This window comes from Molossus molossus, unplaced genomic scaffold, assembly GCF_014108415.1.
Source record: "Molossus molossus isolate mMolMol1 unplaced genomic scaffold, mMolMol1.p scaffold_m16_p_19, whole genome shotgun sequence".
Classification (NCBI taxonomy): domain Eukaryota; kingdom Metazoa; phylum Chordata; class Mammalia; order Chiroptera; family Molossidae; genus Molossus; species Molossus molossus.
The window spans coordinates 1,060,539-1,081,178 of NW_023425354.1; the positions used below are offsets into that span (position 1 = coordinate 1,060,539).

At 50.6% G+C, this 20,640-nt stretch overlaps 1 protein-coding gene and 1 pseudogene across 1 annotated transcript in view; one reads left to right on the forward strand and one right to left on the reverse strand.

The window, feature by feature from the left end:
- The first annotated feature begins 2,031 nt into the window (after positions 1–2,031).
- The window catches only part of NPLOC4 (NPL4 homolog, ubiquitin recognition factor), a 48,127-nt gene continuing 29,518 nt past the window's right edge, over positions 2,032–20,640 (forward strand). The window contains exons 1-5 of the mRNA XM_036268397.1: positions 2,032–2,107; positions 11,344–11,456; positions 15,767–15,943; positions 17,938–17,986; positions 18,635–18,729. Of these exons, the coding sequence (XP_036124290.1) occupies positions 15,822–15,943; positions 17,938–17,986; positions 18,635–18,729 (266 nt within the window). The 5' untranslated portion in view covers positions 2,032–2,107; positions 11,344–11,456; positions 15,767–15,821. The remainder of the gene's footprint in view (positions 2,108–11,343; positions 11,457–15,766; positions 15,944–17,937; positions 17,987–18,634; positions 18,730–20,640) is intronic.
- LOC118634087 lies at positions 5,465–5,700 on the reverse strand (annotated as a pseudogene).

Consider the following 20,640-nt stretch of genomic DNA (forward strand, 5'->3'; position numbering starts at 1 on the left):
AAGTTTTGTGGGTTTTGTTGTTGTTGTTGTTGTTGTTGTTTAGAAAGAGGTCTTCTAAAAATTTCTGTGCGTACAACTGATTTTCATTTCACTTCCCCGAGACGTTTTCTGAGCTCATTTCCTTGTAAGTAGGGAAACCTAAGTTACCAAGGGGCTGCGTGTCCGTGTTGCCAGGTCTGTGTGCGTTTTATTTTGTAGCCTGAGTTAGAAGCCAAGCCAGAGCTTCCCCCAGCACAGTTCAATACTGGGCTGAGCTTGGAAACCAGCACTGGCACGCCCTGCCGAGCCGGTCAAATGGAATGACTTACGCTTCAGAACTGTCCCCAGACGTGTAAGCCTGACCTTTGGCTCCTCAAGGAGTGCAGTGTCAGGCTTGTTCCTAGTGGAGAGTCAAAGGACTGGTCGCAGAACCCCCTCCAGAGAGAAACAGCTCTTCACTCTGAGCACGTCTCAGTGTGGAGACACTTCAGAAGCATGTATGTGGAAGGAGCTACCTAATGCCCAGCACATTTACTAGGTGTTGGGTCAGAGTGGAGGGAACTTGGAATTAAAAGCCAAGAGCCCCTATATTTGCACTCCACACAGATGAGGAAGAAAGTGAGATTGCAGTTAAGCAAGAAAGGTAGAAAAATATTTTATGCTCTTAACTACTGGGATTTCGTAAGGATTATTCAAAACAAAATCTTAAACATTGAGAACAGAATGAAGCAAAAGTCTTTTTAGTCAAGTGAAAGCTATTAGAAGCGAGGACAGCCAAGCTACTTTAGGACAATCTGGGTTCTTCATTTGATCAAAGTAGATAGTAGATTGAAAAGCCTTTGTGGCATTTTGTTGTGTGTCAGTGAACATCTTTTTTTAAAACAATGGCTTGTGACATTTTCATCCGTATAGTGTTTCAGACCCAGTGCACGGTGCAGTGGTTCTGAGAAGGGAAACTACCACATGAGTACTTTCTGGTATATTCCTGTCTGGGCTTCCCCCCCCTCCCCAGGCCCTGGGTTGTTGGAGCACACCTGTCTGGGCAGCAGGACATGCTGTCTCCTGCCCCTGGCACAGTTGCCAGGCGTAATCACTCACCTTCAGAAGGGCTTTGATCAGAATAAAATCAAGTCCTGGAGAGCGATGCTCTTTGTCCAGTAGTCTTCCAGCCTGCCAGCTGTTTTACATTTTCTTTTTTAAGCCATTCAAATAGGGGGGGGTAGTGACACGAATTTTAGTAAGTTCTGATAACCCACTACTATTGTACCAGCTCGTTTAATATTTTCTTAAAATGTTAATGGTATTAAATATGTTTCTTGCCCAACCGGTGTGGCTCAGTGACTGAGCATCAACCCATGCATGCACCAAGAGGTCACCGGTTCGATTCCTGGTCAGGGCATATGCCCAGGTTGTGGGCTCAATCCTCAGTGGGGGGCATGCAGGAGGCAGCCAGTCGATGTTCTCACTCACCGATGTTTCTATCTCTCCCTCTCTCTCAAAAAAATCAATAAAGAAAAAAAATTAAAAAATAAATAAGTTTCTTTTCTTTTAATCTTTACTAAAAATAAATGACAGCCCTGCCCTACTACCTCAAGAAAATAAAAGATAAATAGATAAAAGTAAATGACAAATCAGAAGATGTCGTATGGTTCTATTACATTAGTCTAATGTCTTGTGTATAGATCCTGGGACAAAGTTTGATTTTTTTTTGAGGAACCCAGTCATTCATGATTCATGGTGGGGTTTTTTCCTTCCCTGTTTTTGGGGAGGGAGGGAATCTGAAGAAGAAAATGTCTATTTCAGATATACTCTTTAAAAATGACGGTTACAAATTGCACTTGTATTTTCCTGGGTGAAATGGTGAGAGTTGAGAATTGGCAGCACTCTCAGGGTGTCCTCCTGTGTGTTGATGGGCCTCACCCCATCCTCTGGGAACACTGGTGGGCACTGCCAGGGGGAGGGTGGGCTTTGAGAGACTGCACATTTGACTCAGTGACAGAGCCACACCCTCTTCGTCTGTAGTAACCATCTTGTTTACTTACAACAGATAATCCGTGTTCAGTCCCCGGATGGGGTGAAGCGGATCACAGCAACCAAGAGAGAGACAGCTGCAACGTTTCTGAAAAAGGTACCTGGCTTTGGTGGTTTAGCTTTCAGGATCGTCGTCCTCCACTGTTCTCTACCTTTCCTCTTTCCTTGTGTCCTGGTCCTGCCCACTCCGTCAGTCTCTTGCACTGCTTTTTCCTGTCTTGATTGGTCAGATTGCTACAGGATCGGATTGTGGCACAGTTGGCACAGCTGACACTTATAAGACCAAGGTCCTAAAGGAGGAAGTGCAAAAGGATTTCAAGGAGTAATGCTCGTGAAAATGAAAACCTTGCATTGTCTGTGGGGAGTCGAGAACACGTATCGAGTGATCCCACTTTGTTCTTGAGACAGGAAAGCTGGCAGGCTCTCGTGATGAGGAGAGCACAGCCTGGGGAGGTCGTGGTACAGAGGCAGCCGTAGCTGCGGTCATGGGCTGGCTGCCTTGTTTTGTGAACAGAGTTTTATTGGGACACAGCTACACTCACTGGCTTATGTATTATCTTGCTGCTTCTGAGATCCAGTGACCGAGTAGTTGTGACAGAGAGTATGGCCAAAATATTTACTGTCTGGCCATTTACAGAAAGTGTTTGCCAACCTCTACTTAAACATTTTATATCACTTGAATTTGTTGCAAGCAGGTGATACCTTTGTAATGATAAAAAACAATGTTTTTCATTTTTTATAAGCAAAACATTTGTAGAATCAGACTGTTACAGCCAGAGGGAATCTTAGGTGTCATATGATCTGATCTTTTAAAATTCACAAAGGTGCAAACTGAAGGCCAAGGGAGTGGAGAGATTTGCTGATGGTCATACTGGGCCTATGACCTATTAGTTGAGACACTGCGCTTCTTGGGAAGTTGGTTTCTAGAAGCTGGTTGCATCATGATGTCAGGAGCACTGCTTATGGGGCCATGGTTATAAAGGAGAAGAGGTAGGTGCAGTGGAGAACAGGGACGAGAATCCCTGCGTGTTGAGGAAGTGTCTGCTATCCTACTGATTGCTCGCAGTAGCTGCTGACCATTGTCAGCTTGCGTCTCGGACGGAAGTGTAGGGCATAGTCAATGCTGCTTCTTGAGAGGTGGTCTGAGACGGATGCAGCACTAAGGATGATCGCCTAGACAGTTGTGAGGAGAAACAGCAGAGGAGAGGACTGCATGCGGTTCTTAACTTTTCTCGGGCTTTGTGGTAGGGGATTTCTTTCTTAAACTTTTTTTAAACAGTTGATTTTAGAGCCCTGGCTGGTTTGACTCAACAGTTAGAGCGTTGGCCCATGCACCAAGAGGTCGCTGGTTACTGGTCAGGACACATGCCCAGGTTGTGGACCCAATCCCCAGTGGGGGGCATGCAGGAGGTGGCCAATCCATGTTCTCTCTCATCTATGTTTCTCTCTCCCTTTCCCTTCCTCTCTCTCTAAAATCAATAAAGAAAAAAATTAAAAAAAAAAAAGGCAGGGAAGAATCACTTGAAATTCTACCACCCAGCAATAAACAGGAACATAACATGTCTTCATTTGTGCACATGTGCTTGCATATACACATGCATACCCCTACATACATGTGTTCATATACCTGTACTAAAATGGGATCGTACGGCCCTGGCCGGTTTGGTTCAGCGGTTGGAGCGTCCGCCTGTGGTCCGGAGAGACCCGGGTTCGGTTCCGCTAAGGGCACGTACCTCGGTTGCAGTTTGTCCCCGGCCCTGGTTGGTCGTGCGGGTGGCAGCCACTCGATGTGTCCCTTTCACATCGATGTTTCCCTCTCTCTCTCTTCCTCTCTCTCCCTCCCACTCTGTCTGTACAAAAAATGGAAAAATGTCCTCGGATGAGGATTAAAAAAAAAAAAAAAAAAAAAAATGGGATCGTACGTACTACTGCTATAGTTCATCAAATCCAAATCCTTATTGAATTTAAGGAGAAACATTGATGAACCACTAAGGAAAAAAATGCTGTTACACCTGCTTTCCTTTGCTGTTAGAGTTTTATACTCACATAAACTTTGCAGAGGCTTATTTGGAAGTCATGTATTCTAATCATGCATCACTCATGCACACACTGGAGGGAATCTCACTGCAGCTACCTGGGTGGGATCTCCCTGCATCATTGTCACAGTGAGTCTAGCCCTTCTGAACCACTTTGACTCAGCTGTCATGTCCACGTCTCACTGCGGAGGGTCAGCGCCTGCGCTGTCAGGAGGGTCAACATGCCAGCCGCCACACCTGTTCTGCAGGGGCTGGTGCTGGTATTCTCTCGCTCTTACCAGCAGGCTTGACAGCTGAGATTTGTTCCTTCCTTTCTGGATGATGGAATGGCTTGTTTGATATAAATGTTGAGGGTTGTGGCTGTCCAGCCATGCAACTGGGTGACAAGTTTACATGAGCCAGGCCTGCTGCCCTGTGGCAAGCACAGTAAGACGCTGTTGCTGGTCTGATCCACCCTTTCTAAGGATGTTGAATTCATTGTCTCGTAATTTGTATCCTGATTTTTTCTTTTTTTTTTATCCTCACCTGAGGACATTTTCCCATTTTTTTGTTCAGGTAGAGTGGGAGAGAAAGAGAGGGACAGAGAGAGAGAGAGAAACATCGATGTGAAAGGGACACATCGGGTGGCTGCCACCCGCACGACCAACCAGGGCCGGGGACAAACTGCAACCGAGGTACGCACCCTTAGCGGGAACCGAACCCGGGTCTCTCAGGACCGCAGGTCGACGCTCTAACCGCTGAGCCAAACCGGCCAGGGCTATCCTGATTTTTTCTTTTTCTTTTTTATATATATATATATATTTTTTATCCTCACCCAAGGACATTTTTTTATTTTTTATTCAGATAGAATGGGAAGGAGAGAGAGAGAGAAACATTGACATGAAAGGGACACATTGAGTGGCCGCCTCCCGCACAACCCAAACAGGGCCAGGGACAAACTGCAACCGAGACACGTGCCCTTAGTGGGAACTGAACCCGGGTCTCTCTGGACCACAGGCTGACGCTCTAACCGCTGAACCAAACCAGCCAGGGCTGTAACCTGCTTTTTTTCACTTGGCAGTAGGTGATGGACATGGTTCTATGTCTATAAATGTAGATTTACATCCTCTTAAAAACTGTGTAAAAAATAATACAAAATCTTCCATCTAAACCTCTTTTTAAAAGAATACTTTATTGATTTTTTTTCTTTTTCTTTTTTTACTCTCTTTGCATTCTGCACAGACACAGAAGTAAAAAAAAATGACTGGAACTTTAACATGAAAGAATTCTTTACAATTAAGTCCACAACTGTATACATTTACCTTACATGTCAGTGAAACATCACTATTATGAAATTGGACAGATTATATCAAAAAACCCCAAAAAGATCTCATAAAAAAATATATCCAAGTCTGAAGAGCGCTGCAGGCTTGACACCTTCACACCCTCCTCTTCTGCGTGCTGATGGACAACGCATTGTCTCCGCGGATAAACGCCCCCCATACTTACTCTTCAGTTGTCCGTGTCCATGTACTTCTGTCTGCTCCAAGGCTGTATTCGTGTAGCTGTCCAGCCGGGCCCCTTGATAATCCACTCCAGAATCTAATTTTACCACCACTGGTCGTCCAGTGGTTTGCTTTAAGAAGTCACTGGGGATTTGCTTCCGCAGACTCATTTTAACAATCCTGATCAGAAATTTGGGAGGCAGGACACCTGAGCTCTAATCCCAGCTCTGCTACTTAATTAGCTGTGCGGCTTGGGTAATTCATTTCACCTCTCAAGGCCTCAGGTTCCTCATCTCATGGCTGGGACCTGGAATCCCACTCTGGGTGCCCCACTTGATTGATTTTTAGAGAGAGAGAAACATCGATGTTTGAACAACATCAGTTGGCTGCCTCCTTCATGCCCCCAAGCCCACAATCTGGGCCTGTGCCCTGACCAGGAATCGAACCAGCAACCTTTCTGTGCACGGCATGATGCCCAGCCAACTGAGCCACATTGGCCAGGGCCTATCAAAACCATTAAAAAAAATTTTGTTTTTCCTTTATTGGTTTTAGAGAAAGAGGGAGGGAGAGGGAGAGAGAGATAGAAACATTGATGAGAGAGGACATTGATTGACCACCTCCTGCACTGGGGATTGGGCCCACAACCTGGGCATATGCCCTGACCAGGAATCGAACCGGCGACCTCTTGGTGCATGGGTCGACCGATGCTCAACCACTGAGCCACACCGGCGAGGCATATCGAAACCATTTTAAGTGCACACAGTTCAGTGGCATAAAGTACATTCATACTGTGCAACCCATCATTCATTTCTAGAACCTTTTCATTTTGTATATCTGAAACTCTGTCCCAATTAAACACTTAACTTTCCCTCCCCCAGCTCCTGGTAACTGTGATCCTACTTTCTCTGTCTATGACCGACTACCCCATCGTGTCTTGTATTAGTAGGATTATACTCATTTTCAGTAATCATTTGGCTGTGTATATGTGCCCTGTAAATGGACTTTGAGATGGCCTTCCTGTCCTCACAAGCTTGCCTGAAAAATGTGTGTCATCCACTGTCCACATTGCTGGTTCCAGCTTGCTGACCCCACACTCAATGGCCCTGTTCCTTGTTTAGTATGTGGCATGATGCCCTGGAAGGAAAGTGATGTTTGCAAGTGTGATGACATCGTGTATGCGGCAAATGCCTGGCAGAGTCTTAGAGTCACTGGTGCCTTTGAGACCATCCCTCTCTGAGTCATCAGACGTGATCCAGGACAGCCTCCTCTGCTGACCCACTTGCCAGCACCTTGTGCCTCCTGCTGTCGCCACTGTGGACCAGCTCCTGTCGAGTCACCCCTGGTCCCACTTGTTCTTCCTCGTGGGCAGTTCTTAGTCCTGTCTTTCTTTTCCTCCCGAGGACACTTTCGCATTCATCTTCAGATAGAGAGAGAGGGAGGGAGGAGAGAGAGACACACACATTGATGTGAGAGAGACACATCGACTGGTTGCCACCTACACGACCCCAGCCAGGGCCGGGGACAAACTGCAACCGAGGTACATGCCCTTAGCAGGAACCAAACTCGGGTCTCTCTGGACCTTGGGCCAATGCTCTAACCGCTGAGCCACACCGGCCAGGGTGGTCTTGTCTTAATTGACAACTCAACAGCTTGTGACATAGTCCCTTCTCCTTTTAATACTTGGGAACCATTTTTTTTGACCATGAAATAAAATACATTAAGAAATGCTTGAAAAATAGAGGCAGCCAACTGATGATGAAGCAAAGGCCCAGGTCACAGTGAGGGTGGTGCCAATGCTTAGGAAGCCATCAGGCAACCTCTGTGCTCCTCCGCCCTGTCACCTTCCGCCTGACCCGATGGGAGTTGCCAAATCTGATGAGTGTCACCACCTCAGCATGCATTCCTGAACCATAAATTTTAGTTTTGCTGTTTTTTACTTAACCTTAGATGGAGTCATGATACATATTCTCTTTTGTTACCTTCAATTATAAATATTTGTAGCTTTCGTTCCATACCACGTTTCTGGTTTTATTACAGTAATCACATCAGGGTGACCTCAGATGTGGATATAAATTTACTAAGGTTTTTATTTTTAAACATGTGTTTATTGATTTTTTTTTATAGGGAGAGAGAGAGAGCAACATTGATTGGCTGCCTCCTGCACACCCCTCATGGGGATCGAACCCGAAGCCCAGGCACGTGCCCTGACAGGGAATCGAACTGGGACCTCTCAGTCCCTGGGACAACGCTCAGTCCACTGAGCCACACTGGCTGGGCTAACGTTTCTAAGGTTTTACTTGTGTTCTTGTGAGGCTTTGCTAAGATTTTGTTTAAACACTTAGAGCATTATGCTAGATTTCGGTATCTTCATAAAGTTCACAGAATCAGTAATTTTCACAGGAGCACTAAAAAAACGTATTCCTGCATCTCCCCAAGTGGGATCAGCCTACGTAGAGGACGGCTCCTGACTGTCACATTGGAGAAGGCAGCTGCACTGTCCTGACAGAAGCATACCGCTCCGGTCTTGCGGTCATCAGTCAGTCACCTTGACTCAGAGGGCTGGCCACACAACACCCTGCCCCGTTTGGACATTGCTTTCCATCTGGGGTACTCAGCTTCGTATAGCTGACATCTCCTTGGCAGTGGTTTGCATTGCTTTGTCTGCGGAAAAGGATAGTGTGTGCAGAATTGGTGAGATGCCACACTTGGTTAATTTCAGTTTGTATCTAAGCAGTTTCAGGGAACAGTCAAAGCCATTATTTTTAGTCTTGATTCCTAATTTTTGTGTGCTTGGGGATACAAATTTTATGGTCTTAATTTCCTGGTGCTTTATTTTATGAATGCCACTTTTAGCTTGGAAAAAAATTACATAACAAATACTAGCGTACATCTGATATCTTTATAGGCTTTTTAAAAATTTTTAATCCTCATCCGAGGATATTTTTCCATTTATTTTTATTTTTTATTTATTTTTTTATCCTCACCCGAGGATATTTTTGTTCAGATAGAGTGGGAGGGAGAGAGAGGAAGAGAGAGAGAGAAACATCGACGTGAAGGGACACATCGAGTGGCTGCCACCCGCACGACCAACCAGGGCCAGGGACAAACTGCAACCGAGGTACGTGCCCTTAGCGGGAACCGAACCCGGGTCTCTCGGGACCGCAGGCCGACGCTCTAACCGCTGAGCCAAACCGGCCAGGGCATCCATTTATTTTTAGATAGAGAGGGAGAGAGGGAGAAAACATCGATGTGAGAGAGACACATCGATTGGCTGCCTCCTGCATGACCCTGACCAGGGCGGGGGACGAACCGCAACCAAGGTACATGCCCTTGACTGGTATCAAACTCGGGACTCATTGGTTCGAGGGCCGACGCTCTAACTGCTGAGCCAAACCGGCCAGGGCTCTTTATATGTTTTTTAATTGATTTTTGTTTTTAGCGAGAGAGGAAGGGAGAGAGAGAGAAAACATCAGTGTGAAAGAGGTACGTCGATCTGCTGCCTCCTGCACACCCCCTGCTAGGGATCACATCTGCAACCTGGGCATGTGTCCTGACTAGAGGAGAGGAGAGGAGGACCTCTCAGTCCACTGGACAACGGTGATTTGGAGTTATTTTTAATCCATTTGTCTGTTTTTTTAAAATCAGTAGAAACTAGGTTAGTACATAAAGTTAATTATTAAGTCAACTATTTTTGCTTATACTAAAATATTAGGTTCTATTCGCCCTGACCGGTTTGGCTCAGTGGTTACAGCGTCGGCCCGCAGACCAAAGAGTCCCATGTTCGATTCCGGCCAAAGGCACGTACCTCAGTTACGGTTCGTCCCCAGCCCCAGTTGGGGTTATGCGGGTGGCAATTGATGTGTCTCTCTCACATCGATATTTTTTTCTCTCTCTCTTCCTCCCTCTCTCCCCCCACTCTATTTGGAGATAAATGTAAAAATATCCTTGGTTGAGGATAAAGAAAAGAAAAATACACTAGGTTCTATCAGTAATTCCATATGAAAGGAGAAATCACTCGTAGGTGCGCGGAACTCGGCTGGTGTGGCTCAGTGGATTGAGCATCATCCCATGGACTGAGAGGGCCCGATTTGATTTCTAGTCAGGTCACATGCCTGGGTGGTGGGCTCGATCCCCAGTGGGGGCACGCAGGAGCTGGCCTATCTATGTGTCTCTCTCACCTCGCATTCATGTTTCTAGCTCTCCCTAAAAAAAAAAAATCAGTACAAACATTGAAAAAGAAAAGAAAAGGGCCCAGGGATATTTTCCACTGAATTTTAGAGAGAGTAGGTGGGAGGTGGGAGAGCGACACACACGGAGAGGTTACCTCCCGAACAAGCACCTGCCAGGCCAGAAATCACACCTGCAGCCCAGGCACATGCCCTTGGCTGGGGATCCAACCCTTGACCATCCAGTGCTCAGGCCAGCACTGTCCACTGAGCCACACTGGCCAGGACTTCAGCCCTTTTCTTTCAAATGTTTTTCACTTCTGTTCTCACGCTCTGCTCCTGAGGATCATGTGACATTGTCCCAGGGCTTCCTTGGGCCGTTCATTTTCCCTGCAAATCTGTTTTCATACTGTGTAGTTTCTATTAACCTACTTTTAGGTTAATTGACTCTTCTGTCATCTTTCTGTTTCCAGTGAATTTTCTATTTTTCAGTTTTAGAAAAATACAACTTTATTTTTCAGTTGTAGAATTTACATTTGATTTTTTTTTTTTTTTTATCATTTCTGTTTTTCTGCTGTGATCACTTATCTCTTCATTTGTTTGCTCTGTTGACCCATAAATGTCTAAAGCTCGACCCCTCTGCTGGCCCCATACTCAAGTATTAATTGCCTACCTGACACCTTCACTGGGGTGTCGGGGAGTCACCTCAGACCTCGGTGTCAAATGGAAGACCTGATTTTCCTTCCGTCTCTTTTCCCAGCGTCTCTTGTGGTTTCTGTCCAGGTGTCCACACCACTCTGATGTCTTCCTGTCCCTCCCTGCATTCTGTCCCTCGTCCTGCCAGTGAGCAAGGGTTGTTGATTATAATAACTGCAAGGTATGCTTGTCCCTCTGTTCCACCCGGCCTCCCTGCGTCCCTGTGTCCCCTGGTCTGCACACCAGGCTCTCCTGCTCCTCCTCCTGCAGCAGAGCTGGTGAGAACGAGGCTCGGGGGCTTGACCACCCCGAGCCCGCAGCTCCCCGGACTTGCCTTGGCTCCAGGGCTGGACTGCAGACGCCTCTCAGCCCCTGTGGTCCTGTGCCTCACTCTTCCCTTCGAGCCTTGGGCTTCTGTCAGCCTGGGGTTTCCGTCTTTGTTGAGTTTGTCTTTCTTGTTTGACGGTGAGACCCTCGATGGCAGGAACCCTGTTTGCTTTTATTTACTATTCTGAGCGCCAGCCTGGAGCCAGCACGCAGGACCGCGTGCTGTGTGTTGGGTGAAAGTGTGACCCGCGCCTGGCCTGTAGGTGGTCAGTACTGATGTGCGGGCATCTTGCGACACTCCGATCTCCTGTGGGGTCAGGTTGCATTGGGTTGGTGCAGTTGATCCACAGCAGAAGTGAAACTTCAGACGTGGCCATGACTCTTGCTTGCTTGACTCTCACGTGTGTCCCTCAGTCTTGGTGTTTACACAGAGCTTTGCTTCTTTTTGGCCACTGTTCTAATTTGCTTGACATCTGTGTAAGTAGTACTGATTTCCTCACGAGAGAAAGTAACGAGAAATTGGTTAACGAAGAACAGTTTCTAAAAAGACGAGTGTTCTAGTGACGTCTGAAGCACATGCAGTCAGAGCGGTGACACTTGCTCTGTGTCTGGGCCTTGTTTCAGGTGGCGAAGGAGTTCGGCTTCCAGAACAACGGCTTCTCGGTTTACATCAATAGAAACAGGACTGGGGAGATATCCGCTTCGTCCAACAAGTCCCTCCACCTGCTGAAGATCAAGTAAGTGTCATGGGAGCGGGTGGCGACACCGGCCATCACTGAGGCTGCTTGATGTGGGCCTGTTTCCTCGTCAGGCCTCTTAGTTACAGTCCTCTTCACCGCCGCGGTGCGGGTGGTCGTGGGTGGCCAGGTGTTCAGCAGTCACACTGAATCGGTCTTGTGGAGCTGGTTTGGTGGACTTGAGAACTCTGAGATGTGTCACTGAGGATGAAGCTGTGGCCTCAGGCTGTGTGTGCAGCTGCACCTTTAGCCATTCTGTGCAGGGAAGGACGTGGACTGGAGCTCTGAGCAAAGTTCCGCCTCAGGACCTGAGTGGTAGGCAGGTAGGAGGACCGGCAGTCAGTGGCCCCTTGCCCACGCTCCATTTCTTGCTGGCGAGACCCTTCTGGGTGCCTGGGAGCTGATCCGGCATGTCAGGAGGAGTTTCCAGGATGCAGAGACCTCCTGCTGCAGCCCTTTCTGCTTCTGTGGTTCACGTGTGTGCACTCCAGGGGCAGAGCTGAGTGGCGACGGTGACGGTCTGCAAAGCCGAAAGTAGTTACTGTAGCCCTTTCTGGAAGGTTGCCAGCTCCTGCCTAAATGGTCTGGGTGCGCCTGCTCATGGATCAGTGGCAGGATCCTTAACATCAGCAGCACCTGCGGCCGGGCTACAGGCCAAGCAGCCACCCCTGGCTGCGCGCTGGATTGGGCTCTGCTGGCAGTTGGCCATGTGCTATTGACCAGCCGGAGTGATAGGCAGTTTGGGCCATTGTGTGATCATTTCAGGTTCACACATTAATATATCTAGGGAAAACATGCAGTTATAGTGTTCATTTGTTCTTCAGCAGGCATTTGCTGGGGACCTGCCATCAAAGCCTTAGATAAAATCTGTCAGTGTGTGGTTTGTGTTTGTTTCCAGTGTGGATAAGGTTTGTCTTTCCTCCCCGCTTAGAGGGGTTTGCCTCTGCAAACCACTTCTCACGAGTGTTGGTGGGTCTGGATTCTCACTCCGCCACCCACTGGCTGTGTGCCTGGAGAAGTCGCCTACCCTCCCTGGGCCTTGCTGTCCCGGTCTGCCCTGGGTGCAGCCCTCCCTCACGGCTGCAGCGGGGCAGCCGGTGGGGTGCTGTGCTGGCTGCTGGCGGCTGCACGGGGAGAGGAGCCACGGAGGACGGCGCCGTGAGCCTGAAGGCGGCCTGCAGTGTGGTGCCCAGCAGGGCCCGAGGCCCAGACTGGGACGCTCGCCTCTCCAGGTGGCCTTGGAGGGGTGTCTTTCTGAACTTTCTTGGAGTGAAGCTCTCCAATGACAGTTGTGATGCGGACTGACTAGCAGGGTCTGAACGTGTGGGCTCCATGCTGTCACTGCTGAGTCATCTGACTGTCTGTCCCACCACACCCTTCTCTCTGCGTCTGTCGTCTTCCACTGGCTTCTGGCTTCTCTTGTTGACTGGAGATGACCTTCTCCTGCTCTGGCTGCTTTTAAGGTCTTCTGTCCATCTTGGGGTCCCGCGGTTTCTTTTTACCTGACCGTGTGTGGGTTTCTAGTTTGTCATTTGTTTAGTCCTACCAGATGTAGATTATGTTTTCTGTGTCGGCAGCTGAGGTCTGAAAAATTTATGGTCACTATCTCTTTAAATATTACCTCTCCCCCATTCTTTTTATTATTTTGGTGATTGTATTTTTCACTGTAAATAGCGTTTATTCCTTTTCAAACCTGGCTGTTAGTTTCCCATGCACGGCGCAAGCTGCCCAGGCTCTCTCCTGGGTTCCGCTCCACTGTCACCCTGGCCCCAGGCTCCCAGTGAAGATGCCCGTGTCCTCTGAGCTCTGCCTGGCCTGTCACACATGATGCTGCCCTCTCGGTTTCTGTAACGTTGGAGTCTGTCTTCCCTGTGTGTGCTCAGGGTCATGAGACCTGTCGCTCTCTTGTCACTATTTGTGGCTTTGAGGGGAACCTGGGAAGGGCCACCGAGCCTGGCCCCTTGCTGCCCTGCATTCATGTTGGATAGCCTCTCAGTGCTGCACCCTCAACTTACCGTTTTCTCCTTCTGGTCCAGGTATGAATTCACTTCTGCATCTCAGCACAGCTCCCCGCAGTCTTCAGCTGTCAGCCTGGTTGCTGTCGCGGCTGCTCACTCTCTCTCTTCCTGTGCGTTTGCTGACCTTCTTTCTTTCTTGTAACCCTCACCCGGGGCACTTTCCATTTGTCTGCAGACAGAGTGGGAGGGAGGGAGGGGAGGAAACATCTATGCGAGAGGGACACATTGACTGGCCGCCTCCCGCACCACCCTGCCAGGGCCATTTGCTGACCTTTCTTGAGAGCTTGTATTTGACCAGAACTGGTTTGTGGGGGTTCCTGAAGGGCCTGTGGTCAGTGGTTTTTCTATTGAGATTGTTTGCATTTGCTTCAGTCGGTACAAGGCAACTATGGACCTGGCATTCCTTTGAGACACTTTCTGTCTTTGGACTTCCTGAACCAAAGACCACCCCTAGATGCAGCAGGCCCTTGGTTACAGGCTTAGGGGTGCTTTCTTCCTAATACGTAGACGGTGGAGGCAGACAGGATTCCTCCGTGAGTTTTCCCCACTGTTGAGACATCCTCAGATGTCTGGCTTTGTGTAGTTTCAGGCTTGGCAGCTCACTCTGGGCGGGCAGGCTCAAGGCCTTGTCCGGTTGCCCAGAGAACAGCTGTGAGCTCAGCTCCGGGTTCCAGAGGGCAGCTCTGAGCTGTGTTCTCGCTGTTCTGGTTTGAGTTACTGCTGGTTTTTTGGACCCTTGGGGATTCCTCACTTTTCTTAGCACTCAACAGTGCATTTTAGGGAGTACTTGTTAAAACTGACCGGGCAGCGGATTGCAGTGGTCCATAGCGGAAGGTGCTCAGGGATGTCTGCCCTGCCTCTCACACGTCTCCGATGACAGCTGGGCACTGACCGCTCTGAAAGGGCGGAAGCAGGGGGGAGGACAGACGCCCTGAGTAGCATAGCCCAGCCTGCTGACATGCTCTGTGCCCACAGCTGTGCCCTGCCCTCCCGTCCTCCCTTCTGGTCTGTGTATTCTTGTTGACAGCTGCTGAGTGTCACCCAGGGCAGGGCTGCAGCGTGTCTGCAGGCACTGGGGTCTCGGCCTGGCCGGGCCACGGAGCTCCCGTGGGCTGGTGTGGAGGCAGGTGCTTGCTTAGCCTCAGGTTGGAGAGCTGGGCTGGGGACAGGTTTTGTAGTGCCAGCCGGCAGGCAGGTCAAGGCAGGAACATGATTCACACGGGAAGTGTGACAGGAAAAGAAATACTGCCCTTGGAATGTGGATTCTGACAGCCTTTCTGGAAGTAGTGCATCAGCAGCTTTAAACACAGCCAAATCCGCCAGCCCACCAGGGCCAGCGCCCTGTGGAAGGAAAGCTGTGGCTGCCTCTCTCGGGGCATTTCCTTCAGTGGCATTCCTGGTGGCAGGGATCACAGAGGCGCAGGCTGCCAGTGCGGGAGCCGCAGAGTGAATCCCGAAGCGGCCTCCCTGGGGAGTGTTGTGCAGCCATCAGACGTGAAGACGCAAGACTGTTTGGATGGATTTTGTGAGGTGTTGTCACACGAGAAAAGAAACGCAGAAAGTGTGTCTTTCAGATTTTCAGAATCTCAGTTCTGCCCAGCAGTGACATAAGTGTACATGTGTGGATGTGTGTGTGGGAATGTAGACCCAGAAACGGAAGGGTGTATCCAAGGTAGAGTGTGTGGGGCTGAATAGGGGCTAAGGATCCGACAGAGGAGAGTGGGAGCCAAGCAGAGACTGGGAGAGAGGAGGTTGTCTGTACACCTGTCTGTTGTGACCGTACAGCTGGCCCTTGAACAGCACAGGTCTGAGCTGCACAGGTCCATGTATATGTTGATAATTTCTAATAAATACACAGATTAAACCAACCGCGGGTTGAAAACAGTATTTTCAGTCCATGGTTGGAAATCCGTGCATGCGGAGGGCCAGCTGCGTTGAGCTGAGCCATGTTGTGTAAGGTTGGCACCCTATTCCCATGCTGTTCCAGGGTCAACTGTGTGTTCATGTGTGTGAAACCGGTGGGTATGTGGATGTATGTCATAGTGCTGAAATGCAGATGGAAAGAAAGAACGGTTACAGAAACCTGCTGCTGGCCTGTATAGGGTTAAGAATTGGAGAGACATTTGGGAAGAGTGTTCTGGTCTCTCAAAAGTGGGAACCTCTTATTTAGGCTTTCAGGGTACAAGCATTTGCCTTTTGCAGATGTCAGAGATTCTCACATTTAAGTGATCTTCTGTGCAGCTCAAGTTCTGGAAGGAAGATGGGCCTCGACTGATCTTTGTCATTTAACAGGCATGGCGATTTGTTGTTCCTGTTTCCCTCGAGCCTTGCTGGACCCTCGTCCGAAATGGAGACGTCAACCACACTGGGGTTGAGGGCCTTCGGCGCTTCCAACGTGGTAGAGGATGAGATCGACCAGTACCTGAGCAAACAGGACGGGAAGATTTACCGGAGCCGCGACCCACAGCTGTGAGTGCTAGGGCGCAGGCCTGCTGGCCTCGGGGCTTGGTCAGGGGCTGTTTATAGTGTCCTCTTGTAGAAGGGATCCGATGAAGAACCTGAGCTTGCAATTTGACCATCTATTTTCGGATTGAGTTTCACCTCATTGTTTGAATCTTCGAGTATGTTCCACATAAAACTTGAAAGTTTTCAGGTGTTTGAAACTTAAGAGATTTGAAAGAAGGAGCGTCTTTAAACCAAGTCTGTTCTCTGATGTGCCCTGGAGAGACTTGCTGCTCCATGCAGGGGGGGCTTTAGAGAGTGTGACAGGCAGGAGGAGGCGGTGGAGAGTGACACTTGGTGCCTGCTTGTGTGGTGTGCTTGTCCCTGTCACCTCATGTAGTGGTGGAGCGGTTTCAACATGACATACAGGGACTTTCTTCCCCCTTTTTTGGTGAATGCCTCATTCGCTGAAGATGACGCCCCTTTGAACATTCATTTTCATCTGGGATCACATAAATGCCTATAATGGTGTGTTATGGTTTAGATTTTTGAAATTGTATTTAAGGAAAGCAGTTAGAAACACCTGAGTTTACCCTCTGTGAGGCAGAGCCTTCTGAGTGAAGGTTGCTGTGTGCAGCGGAGTCTTGGTAACTGCGTCACTTCCTGGGCAAGGCGGTGCTGACACCGAGGCCCTAGGGCTCCAGATGCGCCTTTGCGGCTTGTTGGTCTCGGACTGAAGAGCTGGGGTGGAGCTCAGCTGCGGTCGGCACGGAGCTGCCTTGCAGCCAGGGCTCAGTCTGCGTGCTCTTCCATGTGCATTTCCTCCTGGTCGCCAGTGCCCACTCCCATCTGAGCCTTTGAGACTTGGTTTGCAGTCTTTCAGAGGGTGCGTGTGCGTGCACCCACCTGTCCTCTGAGCCAGAGCCTGCATGTTAGGAGAGACCCGCTCTTTCGACTCAGAAATGTCAAGTCAAGTGCATCTAAGAGCCTGACCCCATTTATTATTTTTATTTTTAAAAATCTGTTTTTATTGACTTTGAGAGAGAGAGAGGAAAGGGGAGAGGGAGAAACATCAATTGGCTGCCTCCTGCACACCCTCTGCTGGGGATCGAGCATATAACCTGGGCATGTGCCCTGACCAGGAATCAAACTGGGACTTCTCAGTCCATGGGACGACGCTCAGTCCACTGAACCACACCGGGCAGGCAAGCCTGACCCCATTTAGAAAGAGTTCTGATTGAGCCGGGATGGACCACTTAGCTTTCCCACTAACCCATCACTGCCCTCATCACCTGAGTACAGCTACACTGTCTTATCATATGTGCGAGCTTCCAAGGTCTCTCTGACCGAAATGACTGAAACCCACAGAGCCAGGCGTCCTTTATTTTTTTTTTTTTTGCATTTATCTTCAGATAGAGTGGGAGGGAGAGAGGGGTGAAGAGAGAGAGAGAGAGAGAGAGAGACATTGATGTGAGAGAGACACATTGACTGGCTGCCACCCTCACGACCCCAACCAGGGCCAAACTGTAACCGTGGTACGTGCCCTTAGCGGGAACCGAACCTGGGACTCTCTGGTCTGTAGGCCGAGCTCTAACCACTGAACAAAACTGGCCAGGGCAAGCCCAGGCATCCTTTATATGCTTTTATCCAAAATGAATGTGATGTGGGTGTTTTCTAAACTTGAGGTATTTACCGACCACTGTCAGGGTTTTTGCCATGTTTATGGACCACCTTGCTTAGTATTTGCTTACCATTTTTATTTAAATGACTTTAAATCTATTCACTTTTATCTTTGGTTAGCATTATTGTAAGCAGTTAATATCCAAGAAACCACAGGTTTGATGTGGTCAGTTTTTTCTAATACACATCAAAATGAACTGAACTATTAAAAACATTCACTACGTACCACCTAAAATGACTTCAGTTTCTAAGTCTGATATAATTTTTAAGTATCAAACGCCGGGAGGCAGCAGTAGGAAAGCGTGCTAACTGCTGTGCGTTTCTTTGCCCTGTGCTCGCAGGTGCCGACACGGCCCGCTGGGGAAGTGCGTGCACTGTGTTCCTCTGGAGGTGAGTCTGGATACGTCCCATGTCCCAGGGCCGCCCCAGAGCTTCCCTGAGCCCTGCACGAGGCCCTGTGGGCAGGAGAACTCATCTCTGTTGCCCTGGACCTCGTGTTCCCTCCAGTGCGAGCTGCAGAGGCGAGCCTGATTTATGGCAGTGGCCTTCTGGAGGTTATGAATGGCCAGGCATTTGTGTTGCTGTGATAAGGGGCCGTATTTGCACTGGCTCTCTGGACATCCTTTCAAACCTGACACAAAGCTGGGCCTGGCAGCTTCGCACTCATCGTTTTGATTTACTTTGCCCTGAGTCTCATGTCTCCTTGCTGGTTTGTCTGGTGAGATTGAGAGTTACCATAATAATGCTGACTGGTAACTAGTTCACGCTGAATTTACAGCAGGAGGCTTCTCTTGCTTCATTTTGTGATTTTTATTTTTGCAAAGTTTTCCCGATATTTACTTGACTTCATTTTCCGTTTTCATCTTGAAAAGATAATTGGCACCCAAAGAAAATGTGGGTTCTGACCTAGAGAGACAGTGAGAGCCAGACCATTCGCATCCTTCTCTCAGGCCCGGCCTCCCTGCTTCACGGGGGCTGGGCCGCGCTGCCCGTCTTGCAGCCCCAGCAGGTGTGTGACTGGTCTGACTGTTTTGGCAGCCATTCGATGAGGACTACCTAAACCATCTCGAGCCGCCCGTGAAGCACATGTCCTTCCACGCCTACATCCGAAAGCTGACTGGAGGGGCTGACAAGTAAGTGCCTGAGCATAATGCACAGAATTTTGTTTTGTGTCTGGTAGGTGTTGCTTAAAGCCACTAGGCATGTGACTAAAAAAGTAAAGATCGGGATCTGGGCTGGAAGCACTCGAAATCATGGATTTCGCCTTCACTGTAGAAAAGAAACAGGCAGGTGGAGACTGCCACCCTGCCGTCACCCATGGTGGGCAGAGTGTTGAGCAGAAGCCAGCCTGGCGATGGCCACTGTGGAGGCCCCCAGGGACCTCCCTGACCTTTCCCTGGGTGTGTGGTGCCCTGGCCTTTTAGGTGCATGTGAGGGTGGATGAGATAAGGTGCGGTGATGGCCAGTTGTGTCTGGCGTCTATGTTTTTTTCTGCTTTCTGGAAAAGTGTAACCACTCCATGGTCATGTCAGACCGCCTCTGTCAGCCCCTTGTCCAGAGCCTGGTGTGTAGCAGCCCTGCAGGACTGGAGCAATGGCGCTGTCCTGGGCTGTCTGTATGCAGGCCGCCTTCCCTGGAGTGTAGGCCTGGGGTGGAGTCGGCAGGCTGCCCTTCCCTGTGTGCAGGCCTCGGGGTGGAGTCGGCAGGCTGCCCTTCCCTGGAGTGTAGGCCTGGGGTGGAGTCGGCAGGCTGCCCTTCCCTGTGTGCAGGCCTGGGGTGGAGTCGGCAGGCTGCCCTTCCCTGGAGTGTAGGCCTGGGGTGGAGTCGGCAGGCTGCCCTTCCCTGTGTGCAGGTGGCGGGTGGAGTCGGCAGGCTGCCCTTCCCTGTGTGCAGGCCTCGGGGTGGAGTCGGCAGGCTGCCCTTCCCTGTGTGCAGGCCTCGGGGTGGAGTCGGCAGGCTGCCCTTCCCTGGAGTGTAGGCCTCGGGGTGGAGTCGGCAGGCTGCCCTTCCCTGTGTGCAGGCCTCGGGGTGGAGTCGGCAGGCTGCCCTTCCCTGGAGTGTAGGCCTCGGGGTGGAGTCGGCAGGCGGCCCTTCCCTGTGTGCAGGCCTGGGGTGGAGTCGGCAGGCTGCCCTTCCCTGGAGTGTAGGCCTCGGGGTGGAGTCGGCAGGCTGCCCTTCCCTGTGTGCAGGCCTCGGGGTGGAGTCGGCAGGCTGCCCTTCCCTGTGTGCAGGCCTCGGGGTGGAGTCGGCAGGCTGCCCTTCCCTGTGTGCAGGCCGCGGGGTGGAGTCGGCAGGCTGCCCTTCCCTGGAGTGTAGGCCTCGGGGTGGAGTCGGCAGGCTGCCCTTCCCTGTGTGCAGGCCTCGGGGTGGAGTCGGCAGGCTGCCCTTCCCTGGAGTGTAGGCCTCGGGGTGGAGTCGGCAGGCGGCCCTTCCCTGTGTGTAGGCCTGGGGTGGAGTCGGCAGGCTGCCCTTCCCTGTGTGCAGGTGGCGGGTGGAGTCGGCAGGCTGCCCTTCCCTGTGTGCAGGCCTCGGGGTGGAGTCGGCAGGCTGCCCTTCCCTGTGTGCAGGCCTCGGGGTGGAGTCGGCAGGCTGCCCTTCCCTGTGTGCAGGCCTCGGGGTGGAGTCGGCAGGCTGCCCTTCCCTGGAGTGTAGGCCTGGGGTGGAGTCGGCAGGCTGCCCTTCCCTGTGTGCAGGCCTGGGGTGGAGTCGGCAGGCTGCCCTTCCCTGTGTGCAGGCCTCGGGGTGGAGTCGGCAGGCTGCCCTTCCCTGGAGTGTAGGCCTGGGGTGGAGTCGGCAGGCTGCCCTTCCCTGTGTGCAGGTGGCGGGTGGAGTTGGCAGGCTGCCCTTCCCTGTGTGCAGGCCTCGGGGTGGAGTCGGCAGGCTGCCCTTCCCTGTGTGCAGGCCTCGGGGTGGAGTCGGCAGGCTGCCCTTCCCTGTGTGCAGGTGGCGGGTGGAGTCGGCAGGCTGCCCTTCCCTGTGTGCAGGTGGCGGGTGGAGTCGGCAGGCTGCCCTTCCCTGTGTGCAGGCCTCGGGGTGGAGTCGGC